This window comes from Leopardus geoffroyi, chromosome B4, assembly GCF_018350155.1.
Source record: "Leopardus geoffroyi isolate Oge1 chromosome B4, O.geoffroyi_Oge1_pat1.0, whole genome shotgun sequence".
Classification (NCBI taxonomy): Eukaryota; Metazoa; Chordata; class Mammalia; order Carnivora; family Felidae; genus Leopardus; species Leopardus geoffroyi.
The window spans coordinates 84,360,606-84,372,572 of NC_059341.1; the positions used below are offsets into that span (position 1 = coordinate 84,360,606).

Here is an 11,967-nt window from a genome sequence, read left to right on the forward strand (position 1 = left end):
TCAGACTCACAACGACACTCATATGGGAGACACAGGGTTTAATGGGATGTCCTCGAAACAGAACACCCACTATCCCCACCCCCACCAAAGGGCACCCAACAGAGATCAGGAGGAACACTTTTCTCTTCTTCCTTGCACCAGTCAGCGGAAAAGCCTGGTGAAATCAGTGAGCATGAGCTGGACTAGCTGCCCAGGGTAGAGAGCATGGGCTGCTGGGTCAGATGTCTCCTGCTCTGGGCGAAACAGGGTTGGCCCAAACACAATTCCCAGGTTGTGCGGGGTCATGCGGTTCTTATCTGAGTGTGCTATCACCCTGTGGGCAAAGGTGAAGAGAAGGGGCTATAAGGCAGCAGCTTCATCACTTCAAATAAATCTAACCCTTCAATGGTGTGAGCAGGAAAGAGTTCGCCTTGGGACCTCTCTCTGTGGTGGCTGAAGGAAACCAAGCGGAGAGCCTCAAGGGCAAAGGAGACAGGACCAGTAGAGAAACCTTCAGGACACAACTTGAAGATACAACCTAGGATACGTTCGGTTCGCCTCTTCCCAGCTTCAGAGACTGCCTCTACAGTCCTCTTTGCTCACAGATTGAGACTCTAATTCAAATGGCTATCCTCTTTCAGAAGTCACCACCCAGGCCCAGGTCAGCCACATAAGCCATGACCACTGTCCCAACTGGAGACAAAGAGGCAGAGGGAAGGGAGAGGTTAAATCTCCCTCATTTCTCTCAAAGCATCCCTGGGCTTCTCTTGATCCCCACTTGATGTTTCCTCCATCTGCCCACTAAACAGGTGAGGAAGGGAGGTGTTTCCTACCTTTACTGCATCTGAACAGGGTCCCTGCTGCTTGCCCCACTCCACCCTCCCTCAGCATGCACAAAGACATTCGGTTTTCCTGACCTGCATAAATGCTCCAGGAGGTACCGCAGGGTGTCACGGTTCGGCGTGGGCATTGAGCCTATTAATTCTCGTATTTGAGAGAGGCGCTGTTCTGATTCAGAGAGTGCTAGAGAGAAAGAATGAAGGGAAGGGCATAGGGGTGAGGCCAAGGAAGATCCTTAGGCAGGGGGGTAAACTCGCTACTCTTTCCCATGCCCATGGAAGACACGATTAATCTACCACTGCTTTCTTTTTTACTGAGCCCAGCTGCGACTTTAATTTTTTTCAAGATTTTATTTTTAAGAAATCTCTACACCTAACATGAGGCTCGAGCTCACAACCTGAGATCAAGAGTCGCAAGCTCTACTGATGACTGAGCCAGCCAGCCAGCCCCCTCAACTGCAGCTTTAGCATTCTTTTTAACTTAGCCCTCTAACCATTCACAAAAAAACAACTGGAGTTGGCACGGGAATTGAAAGCTATCGGGGCACCTGGGTGGCTCAGTCGGTTAAGCGTCTGACTTCAACTCAGGTTATGATCTCACAGTTCACGAGTTCAAGCCCCACTTCGGGCTCTGTGCTGGCAGCTCAGAGCCTGGAGCCTGCTTCAGTTTCTGTGTCTCCCTCTCCTTCTGCCCCTCCCCCACTCATACTCTCTCTCAAAAATAAATAAAACATTAAAAAAATTTTTTAAGTTATTTTCCATCTTTGTACTCAGGATGAAATAGAAGAGTGTAAGGGAATCTCTATTTTTTACCTTTCATGCCCCACCCTCGTACCAAGGGTATTACCCAAAGCTCTCATCCCTTACCAAGGGCAGCACGAAAATGTGGCAGCAGCTGTGAGGGCACCAGAGGCTGGGGTAGCTCCCTGAGAAAAAGCTTCAGTGCTCCAGTGACCACGTGAATATCATCCCATTCGGCACTATCCAAATCTAATCGGCCCTCTGGGAGGAGAAGGATGTGCAGAAGGGCTCAGGGCTTATGAAGGTCCAGAGACAGCCAAAGACAGAGAGGTCAGGAGTTTGGGAGAAGATCCAGGTAAGGAAGACCACAGGAATACTTAGGAGGTCCACAGAGGGTCAAGGCAGCAGAGGTGGGCTTGGGGACAACCCTCCCAGGAGCAAGACATGGGGAGATCCACAGGGAGCAGGGAGGATGTCGGATGTTTTAAGGGTCTAAGGAGCCTCCCACGGAAGTACCTTGTCCTGGCTGTTCTGGGAACACATACCTCCCATCGGAGGTGACCGCCCGCTCTGCAACATGGATGAGAAGAGATCAAGAGCTAAGTCATGCAGTTCTAGCCAGATCTCCCTGCTCTGTCAGCTCCCTCATTCAGAACCGCCTGTGGTTCTGAGGCATGAAATTCTTGGAACCACCACTCGCCCGTAAGTCTTCTCACCTCTGTCCACCAGGAAGCGAAGTTTCTGGACCACCGCCAAGTTCCCACTCACTCGGTAAATGCCATCTACATCTAGACCTAGGAGATGAGGCAGGGAGCAGATAAGGATTCCCGCTCTAAGTTGTATGTGGTGAGGACTGGTGAGAGACCCAAGGGTGGAGAGAAATAATGCAGGAGGGAGACTAAGGTGGGGGAGGTGGGGAATTCCAGGCCTTGGCCTGTTGGAAGGGGTGGATTGTGCGGTCTCTGGAAAGTGACCTCTCTTATCCACAGCAGCAATGCAGAGCCGCACAAAGCTGGGCACGGTGTCCCCTTCCCGCTGGCACAGTGATTCCAACTGGCAGCCGAACACCTGGTCTGGAGAAGCAAAGAGGCGAGTTGGAAAGCAGTGGCAGCATCGCCCATGGAAGCTCTTCTCAGCACAGGTTTTCACCCTAAAGTTGGGCTGGCCCTCCTGGCTGCCTTTTCTAGGCCTGTACTCTAGGAGGTACACCCCTTCCCCCCAAAAAATAACAGGTGTAGGGGACAGTAGTGGTCTCTGAAGACCACTGACCTAGTTCTGGGAAGCTCTGCTCACTGAAATTTTCTCATCCGCAAAGTGGGCGGATGCCCAGATCAGGACTATAAAAGTGCCTGCAAATATATTACAGCAAGTACGAAGGAGAAGGGTGATGGCCGGCTCAGCCCACCTCACCTCGGAGCAGACCACGCTCCTGCAGGCTTTGCAAGGATGGTCTCTTTGCGATAAGGCGCTTCAGTTTGTTCCGCACGCGGTTCTGCTCGTTTCCTTCAGGACACCGACCTGCAGGAGGCAGGTGGAATCAGGGCGTGAGAGCCGACGCCCGGACGGAGCCCGGAGACGCGTTCCCGGGCCCCGCCCACACTAGGACCTCCCGGGCCGCTCACGAGAGCTCCCGCGGCCGCCGATCCGCAGCAGTGGCCTGGACACCGGCTCCGACTCCTCTTCGTCTTCCTCTCCGCCGCTCAGCTCCTCCAGCTCTGCGGGTCCCGAACCTGACAGACGCAGCTCCAGGGGGTTCTCTCGATCCTACACACCGAACGGCGGGGGGGGGGGGGGCGGGGGGGGCGGGGCGAGTAGGAGGTTGGGAGAGAGAAGAGTGAAATCTGCACCCTCAGCTCGACGCAGGGAGACCTTAACCGGCTGCCGGGGTTCCGCGTTCCCCCCACCCCACTCCAGGGCACTACACCGAGACCACCCAGCCTCCTACCAGCCTAGAATCCTACTGTTTCTTCCCCACTCCCTGTGCCCGGGCTCCGTCCCGCCACCTCCCATCCAGCTCACCAGGCGTTCGATGACCGCCCGCAGCGCGCGGTGCCAGGCTCGCAACTCGGTCTCGTGGTCTGACTGCAGCAGGAACTCGTGGCCGGGGACCGTGCGGATCTGAGCCGCCAGCGGAGAAAGGGCTTCAGTCAGAGGGAAGGGGCATAAAAAGCAGGGAGGCCGAGCAGGACACCCGCGCGGGAAACTGGGAGCGCATTTTCGGGTCGCGTGGAGCTTTGGGGACGTGCGGAGGGGCACTCACGTGCAGGACGTTGCGGCGGCTGGACAGGTGGCGGCCGTGGGCCAGGGCTGCCCCGCGCAGGTCCACGCTGCTTTCGGGTCGGCTACCCGCTGGTCCCTGGCAATTGGGAGAAACTGAGGCCAACGGCGCTGTTCCCCTCATTGCCTCCCTCCCACCCCGGGGACTGCGAGGACGTGGGAGGCTGTGCTCTTTCCTTTACTTCCCCCTCCCCACCTCCTCCCCACAGTTCGCGGGAGTAGAAGTGCCCAAACGCCTCCTGCACGCCCCCTCCTCCCCTCCCTCACACTCACCCAGATTGAGGAGGGCGCGGCGGGCGGCGGCTCCCGGTAGAACACCAAGCTGTTACCTGCTAACACCACCCAAGATGAGCTCCAGTTCTTCCTACAGGGGTGGGGGGCGGCAGTGGTAGTAGTGCAAAAGTCATTTAGAATCACGTGGGGAGGGCGCTCTCCCCGCACTCCGCTCCACAATACAGAATCTAGACGCCCAAGCCCCAGCTGTATTCCCGGTTCTCGTCACCTGAGCTTGCGCCCCCCCTGGGCGATCTTGGTCACGTTGAGCAGACCCGACTTTTCCACCTCCTGAGAAGTGGAGCGAGGGGTATCAATAAGGCACCCAGCGCCCCTCCCCCCACCCCAGCGGCCACAGCGTTCCCAAGGAGGTGTCCCAGGAGTGAGGTCCTTTACAGTTGGGGGATGGGGGAGACTGGGTAAGAGAGGATACCCAGCGAACACGCAGAAAGAGGAAGATGTATCTAGAGGAGCAGGAATTGGGGGGTAGGGCAGTGAGGATCTTGGCCTGCACAAGGAAATGGGACACTTACATGGGGGTCATCCAAGACCTGCGGCAGAGGTCGAGTGGGCTGCAAGGCCGCTGGCTGGTCTGAGGGGTGGAGCTGGGAGGTGTGCTGGCAGTGGGAGAGTGAACCCTGGGGGAAGGAATTGGAGGAACAAGTGGAGGAAACTTGAACTTCGGAGTTCCTGGCTATAGGGGGAAGAAGCGTGCGGATGTGGGTGAGAGGCTGGGGGTATGATGGGTAAGGAAGAAGAATGTCTTGCATAAAAGAGAGTAGTAAAAAGATGACTTTTCCTGCATGCGATCAGGAAGGGGGGGGGGTCTCACCTGGGGGCCAAGCAGTTCTGGGTTCCCTGTTTCAGATTCTGAGCCCTTTGTCTGAGGTTGCAGGACACCGTTGCCCCTATTCCGGGTCTGCGTCCCCTCCATGGAGCCAAGGTTCTGGGGTTGGGGGATGGGGGGAGTAAAGCTACGACCAGATGCCACCTCAACCCGGTCTCAACACCCTTCTTACAATTTTCTGATGGGGCCAAAGAGAGAAAACACACTACTTTGGGGTTCAGTAGGGAAAAGAAGGAGATTGAGGGGACAAAGGAACAAGCTGGAGGGAAAGTCTCACCATCTCTCGCACGCGAGTGCGGCGCGGGGGCTTCCAGGACTTGGAGCCAGTCAGCGAATTTATGTAGAAGCAGCGCCCAGAGTTAGGGTCCAAGTGCTGCTCCCAGGCGTCCAGTCTCTGCAGCGGGGGGCACGCAGGGCTTGGGGGAGGAGACTTGGGACAGCGGCGAAGGTCCACTAGGTTGCAGTACACAGGGTGCTCTGACATGAGGGGCTGGGGTCTTGCCTGTCAGCAAAGGGGGAAGAAAAAGGTAGTTATTCTGCCTGTGCTCGTCCCCAATCTTCTCTCCACCTAACCACCTCCTCTTCTCTCCCCCACTGTTTTCTTACCCCCAGCTCCTGGCTGGGGTGACCCAGGTACTGGGGAAGAAACCCCAGTCCCCAGCTGGTTGTTTTTTTTTTTTTTTTTTTTTTTGACTCCCTCCCTCAGTCTTTGCTTTTCTCCTCACTTCCTGTTGCCAACTTCCCTCCTCCCCTACCCCGCCCCTACCCCAGGGCCTCAGGAAAGGGGAACCGGCTTTTTCTGGGGGGAGGGGGGAGAAGGGTTGAGGGGAGTGCCCCACCCTCACATCCTCCGGATTGATAGGAGAGAGAGGGAGAGGTGTCAGAGACCCCTGCTAGGGGAGTGTGAGAGAGGGGGCCATTTTTCATCCACTAGCAAGTAAGAGAGAGGGGAGGAGCTGAGTCTTCGGGAAGAGCAAGGGAGTTACAGCTCTAAATGGGACTTGTTGGTGACCTGAGCTGGCAAGATGGGACACAGGAAAAATGCTGCCCTGGGCCAGGAATCTGGAGGAAGAGAGAACAACATAGCTAGTTGGCTTTCTTACTGTCCCTGTATCACATGCCAGGTTCCGTGTATCCTCAGGATCTTTGCTACTTGCTATCCCTCAGCTAGAACTCCTTCTCGTTTCCTAGTTTGGTTCATGGCAGTCTCTTCCTCCTCATTCAGATTCAACTACATGTCATTTCCTCAGAGATGCCTTCCCAGATCCCCTCCATCACTCCCTACCATATTTATGCTTCTTGGTGGCACTTATCAATACCAACCGTTATTTGTTTGTGTGTTTGTCACCTCCATGGAAATCCCTTGAGGGCAAAGATTCTGTCTGCCTTGTTTGCCATTGTGCCTAGAACAAGGCCCAGCAGTAAATAACTGCTGACTGCACTCAGAAGAGCTGTGACTCACCGGGTCAGCATTGACCTCTGTCAGCAAGTTTTCCTGAGAGAGGGATCTTCCACTTGCTCCTTCCTGAAAGGGCTTCAGAAGGGTAGGCCTCAAATTGGTAACACTGACACTTCTACACATTTTGGGGGGCAGAGGAGGAGGCTGCTTAGAGGTGGCCTGGGCTCTGCCTGCGGGTTCCTGAGACAGGTGCAGCTCCTCCAGGGAGCCAGGAAACAACTTTGGCCCTAGAAACAGAGAAATGGGAAGAGTGGGGGGCGGGCAGGTGATCAGAGAGGTGATATTGGCTGCATCAGTCATCCCAGGGGTTCACGGGGAAGACAAGAGCGGGAGAGGCTGTGGAAAAGTACATGAGACCTAGAAAGCCTGAGACTAGGAGGAGGGGCAATGGGGGACACCGTGATGGGAATGAAAAGTAGGCTGACCAGAGATAAATAAGAGAAGGGGGTCAGCTTTGAGGGAGGGAGATCCTTCCAATAATTCCTAGAAGCTGGCGAGGTAGGAAAGTGAAGGGAGTACTTACCAGGAATCCAGAGGGATTGGCTGGAGGTGATGGTGGTTGGTCTCTGGGAAGAGATAGATTCCTCTGCCATGTAGGCAGCTGGGACAAAGATGGGTCGGGAAGTAGAGGGTGCTCCCAGGCGCCTTGCCAACCACCAGTCTGAGTTGGTCTTTCGAAGCAGTAGGAACCTGTCCCCCTCAGCCAGGGACACTTGCCGGCCATCTGCCCCAGTGTAAGTGAAGGCATAGAGGGCGCAGAGCTGGGATCCCTGAGAAGGGTTTCGGGATCCCAGCCCGAGGCTCCCCCAGGTACTTGGCCACCACCGGCCTGACAGCATTGTGGTCAGTACTGTCACCTGTAGGAAAAAGAGCTGTTGGAGATCCAGAAAAGGACACAACTGGCTGCTTCCAAGCAGAGGGACATGGTTCCAAGAACAGCGTTGGGGGAAGGGTAAGGTCAGGGAGCTCAGAATGAGAGCAGAGAATAAAGCAGAGAGCCTGGGTGGGTGTCAGTGACAGGTTTGGGGGGCTGAGAACTCCTGGGGGATGTGACTGGTGAGGAACTATATAAGTAAGGTGAGAGAGGATGTGGTCAGAAGAGCTATGAGGCCAGCAAGGCAGGAAATCAGAGGAGAGGGGCTAGCTTTGTGATTTTCCTCCAAGTACCTTCTGAGGCCCATCAGCAAATCCACAGGCAGCAGGAGCTGGTCCTGGGTGGTGGTGGCAGGACTTTTGAGCTGGACCCAAGAAGATGAGAAAGAATCAGGTCTGAGACAGAACACAGGCAAAGAGACAGGAATGAACGACAAAGATAAAAAAAACTTTGTGACCTTTATGAAATTTACACAGGCACCAATGTTTCCGTTACCAATAGCCTCAGACCTAAAGCGGCGTGCTTCCTGTGCAGACTCTGAGAGACAGAGAGACAGAGAAACAGAGCCAGAGCAATAACAATACGGTGAAAGTAGAGAGGAAGAGAAAGTGGCTGGGAGAAACACAGAGGGGTTCCAAGTTAGAGGAAAAGGTGCAAATACCACCATCCTCTCAATCCAGGATGTGTTTTGGGAGCTGAGAGGCCTGAAACAACCCTCTGTAGGAAAGCCCTTTGGGCGGAGTCCTTCTTCAGTGTGTGGGTTCATTCACTCATGCTGTGACTAAGGATTGGCTGAGCACCTCCTGTGTGAAAGGAACAGTGTCAGGCACTGGAGATAAGAGAGAGGAAGACAGACACAGCCCTGGCCCTCTTGGAGCTTACAGACAGATCTTAACTAATGACAATAAATTTACTACAGTTGAATCAAGGCCTGTGGACAAGGTCACAGGATGCTATGACAGCATTTGGGGGGAAGGAGGAAGGGGGCACTGCTGTCCGCTTTTCCTCGGTGGAAGGTGGGAATGGACTTCTGTCAATTGCCAGAGCTTTAAAACACATGCTGAGGCTTTCTCCTTACCCAACCACTCTTATTTTCCCCTTCTTTCACTTTCCCCACTGCACGATGTGAGGCTGTTTGGCTTTGGAGAGGTAGGTAGGGAGTACACCTCCCCCTTGGTGACATCAGAGAGCCAACTCTCCTCCCCTGACACGCGATCTGAGGGCTGGTTCCCAGGACTGGGATTGGGCCTCAGTGATATCTTCCTCCTTAGTTCGCTCCACTTTCAAAATGCGGAGAACCCTACCCCTCAACTATTCCTTCCCACCTCCAAAATAGTGATCAACTTCACCCCATTTATTCATCATTCATTCATCTGGTGTTTTCTAAGTGTTCCAGTCTCATCCTCTTCTATCTTTTCTGCCATCTTTCCTGCACTTTATCCTCTCCCTCTTTATTGACTCTTTCCCCTTAGCTTTTAAACATATTCAAGTCTCAGCCATCTTTAGATGGCCTCCTTTAGATGGAGGTTTAGATGAATCTCCCTTTACTGTACTTTTCAGTTACCACCCTCTTTACAAACTTTTTTTTTAATTATTTCATTTTTTTTATTTTTGAGAGAAAGAGAGAGAGAGAGAAAGTTCAAGTGGAGGAGGGGCAGAGAGAGAGAGGGAGAGAGAATCCCAAGTAGGTTCCACATTGTCCGTGTGGAGCCTGATATGGGCTTGAACCCACGAACTGTGAGATCATGACCTGAGCCAAAGTCGGACGCTTAACCGACTGAGCCATCCAGGCGCCTTGACAGTCAAACTTCTTGGAAGAATTACCTACATATGGGGTCACCATTTCTCTCCTCTCACTCCCTCACCTCTGCCAGGTTCTTCCTCACTAGGGTCTCCCCTGACTTTACAGGGACGCTGCGGTCCTTATGTTGCTTGACATCTTAGTAGCAGCCAACACAATCGACTATTTTCTCCTACAAACACTTCTGGTGTCCTTACCTTCTTAGCAGTTCCTTCTCTGTTGCATAAGGAAGGACTTTTGTTGTTCCTTAAACCCCAGAGTTCTGCCTAAGATCTTATGCCCTTTGCACTCTCTACACACTCTATGTGGTCTTATTCTCTCCCCAGCTTCAATGACCTCCATGTGCCGGTGAGCACCCTATCTCCAGTCCGGATCTTTCTGTGGAACTCCAGTTTAATCCATGGTCCACTGAAAAACTCCATTTGGATATTTCACAATGCTCAAAGTAGTACAAACATAGTATGTTCTTTTTTTTTTAATTTTTTTAAAATGTTTATTTATTTTTGAGACAGAGAGAGACAGAGCATGAATGGGGGAGGGCAGAGAGAGAGGGAGACACAGAATCGGAAGCAGGCTCCAGGCTCTGAGCCATCAGCCCAGAGCCCGACACGGGTCTCAAACTCACGGACCACGAGATCGTGACCTGAGCTGAAGTCGGACGCTTAACCGACTGAGCCACCCAGGCGCCCCCAAACATAGTATGTTCTAAATTGAACTTGTCAGCTCCCCTCCCCACCCCCACCCCCTCCCCGGGCCCGGCCAAACCTGTTTCTCCTCCAGCACCACTATTCAGTTAAATTTAAGTTCAATAAATATTGGATGCTTACTGCCACCCGTGCTAGGCAGGAACTGTGTGCTAGGCATTGTCATTTAAGATGACCAATATGGCTCCTGCCTTCTCATAACAAAATACAGTGTGATAATCACTATGATAAGAAAAATACTATCAGCTGTGGCAGCACATACAGGGTGTACCCAATTGATCCATGCCAGAAACCTGGCAGCCAAGCTTCATTTCTCTCTTTTCTCACTACTCATATTTAACTGATTACTAAATCTTTTCAATCTACCTACTCCCTTTAATCTCTACAACTATCATCCTCTTTCGCCTGGATAATAGAACCTCCTAACGGTCTCTTTGCATATAGTCCTGCCCACCTCCAGTCCATTCCTGGCCCAGCAGCCAGAGTGACCTTTCTAAAGCACAAAAATGCCCTGCTACTCCCCTGACTTAACCTTTTGAAGGCTTCTCATTGTCCTCAGAGTAAGGTCCAGATGTTACAGTACGGTTTACAGAGACTTTCTCCCTTGAGCCCAACCTTTTCATGCTCCCTACCACAAACTCTAAACTCTCGCCATACACTAATTCCTCACATTCCTGAAGTGCACTGAGGTCTCTGGTCCTGTGCATATATTTTTTTTCCCCTCTGCCTGAAACACTTCCTCTCCAATCCCACCAGTCTTTACTGGCTAACTTTTACTTATCATTCTGATCTCAGCTGAAAGGTCACTTGCACAAGAAGCCCTCTCTCAACCACTTAGAATTGGGTAGAGGCCCTAACTAGGAGCTCCCACAGCAAGTTTTACATGCCCCTTATGATTTTCATGAAACTTTAATTTTTTTTTAAGTTTACTTATTTATTTATGTAAGTAATCGCTGCACTCAATGTGGGGCTTGAACCCATGACCCTGAGATCAACAGTTGCCTGCTCTTCCAACTGAGTCAGCCAGGCGCCCTGACTTTCATGAAACTTTAAAGATACTTTTCTGACTTCCGAGGAAGTCTGTGAGCTCTGCTAAGGCAGAAGCCTGTATCTGTTTTATTGATAATTATACCTTCAATGCCTTGTATAGTGCCTGGCATAAAGTAACTTCTCTGTGCCTCGGTTTTCCCATCTGTAAAACAAGAATGAGAGAACCGAGCTCATTGTTTGTATTTTGTTAAGTAACCACTTCCTTATAGCTCACATTTTATGGGAAAGAAATTTGGACAGGGCTCAGCTGGGCAGCTATTCTATCCCATGTGGCATTAGCTAGGGTCATTTAGTGATATTCAGCAGGCAGGTGGATTGGTCTGGAGAGCTTCTCTTGCATATCTGACACCTTGATGGGGATGACGGGAAAGCTGGAGCTGTCAGCCAGAGTGTCAACATGAAACTTCTTCAGCATGGCGAGGTGGTGAGACTTCTTATGTGGCTGCTCTGAGCTACCAGAGCGTTCCAAGAAGCCTGAGGAGAAGCTGCAGGGCCTAGCTTCAAAATGTCTAGAACCTCCGTAGGATTTTTAAGAATTTATATATATATGCACACAAAGTTGTTAGAACAGTGCCTAACTCATAAGTGCCATTAGGTATTAATTATTCTTTTTTTAAGTTTATTTAAGTAATCTCTACACCCAAGGTGGGGCTGGACCTCATGACCTCGAGATCAACAGTCACATGCTCTTCGACTGAGCCAGCCAGGCACCCCAGGTAGTAATAATTCTTAAAGGGATGGAGAAACGAGTAAGAAATATCCCTTTCTCAATTACTGATACGCACTTCCTCCTAAAGCATATACTTATTGCCAAACTCTTAGCCTTCTTACTTCCCTTCAACCTGACCTTTTCCCTACATATGCTCCCTCACCTTCAGTGAAACTGTCTACCTGTAAATTAGCTGCAGACCGGTAGTAAATCACTGTTTAATAGTCACGTTCTCTTTTGTTAATAGGATATCTACATTCATTTCCATTGGGTCACTAAAGTAAGTTCATCCTCTCATCTGGATAACTCCGTTTCTTGCGAACCCAAATCGAGAGTCGGCCTTTGCTGGTGGCCGCTGTCACGACGCCACTTCAGCAAGACTAGAAGCGGCCTTGGCTTCCGTCACCGCCTTCC

The 11,967-nt window shown here is 51.9% G+C and overlaps 1 protein-coding gene across 10 annotated transcripts; it reads right to left on the reverse strand.

Moving 5' to 3' along the window:
- Positions 1-23: 23 nt before the first annotated feature.
- On the reverse strand, positions 24-11,961 carry ARHGAP9 (Rho GTPase activating protein 9). 10 transcript variants are annotated; one of them, XM_045464387.1, is made up of 19 exons: positions 11,736-11,944; positions 7,583-7,684; positions 6,939-7,272; positions 6,419-6,642; positions 5,234-5,458; positions 4,942-5,055; positions 4,643-4,747; positions 4,339-4,400; positions 4,110-4,200; positions 3,820-3,915; positions 3,579-3,677; positions 3,182-3,323; positions 2,970-3,077; positions 2,534-2,632; positions 2,276-2,353; positions 2,076-2,129; positions 1,686-1,820; positions 897-1,002; positions 24-313 (listed from the first exon to the last, which is right to left on the reverse strand). In XM_045464387.1, exons 3-19 carry the CDS (start codon positions 7,252-7,254, stop codon positions 142-144), a joined length of 2,226 nt encoding a protein of 741 aa, XP_045320343.1. In that variant the 5' UTR covers positions 7,255-7,272; positions 7,583-7,684; positions 11,736-11,944; the 3' UTR covers positions 24-141. The 10 variants fall into 10 exon arrangements, with proteins under 10 accessions (XP_045320343.1, XP_045320342.1, XP_045320345.1 ...); XM_045464386.1 differs by having other exon boundaries at positions 11,717-11,944; XM_045464389.1 differs by lacking the exon at positions 2,534-2,632 and having other exon boundaries at positions 11,717-11,946.
- Between the last annotated feature and the right edge of the window lie 6 nt (positions 11,962-11,967).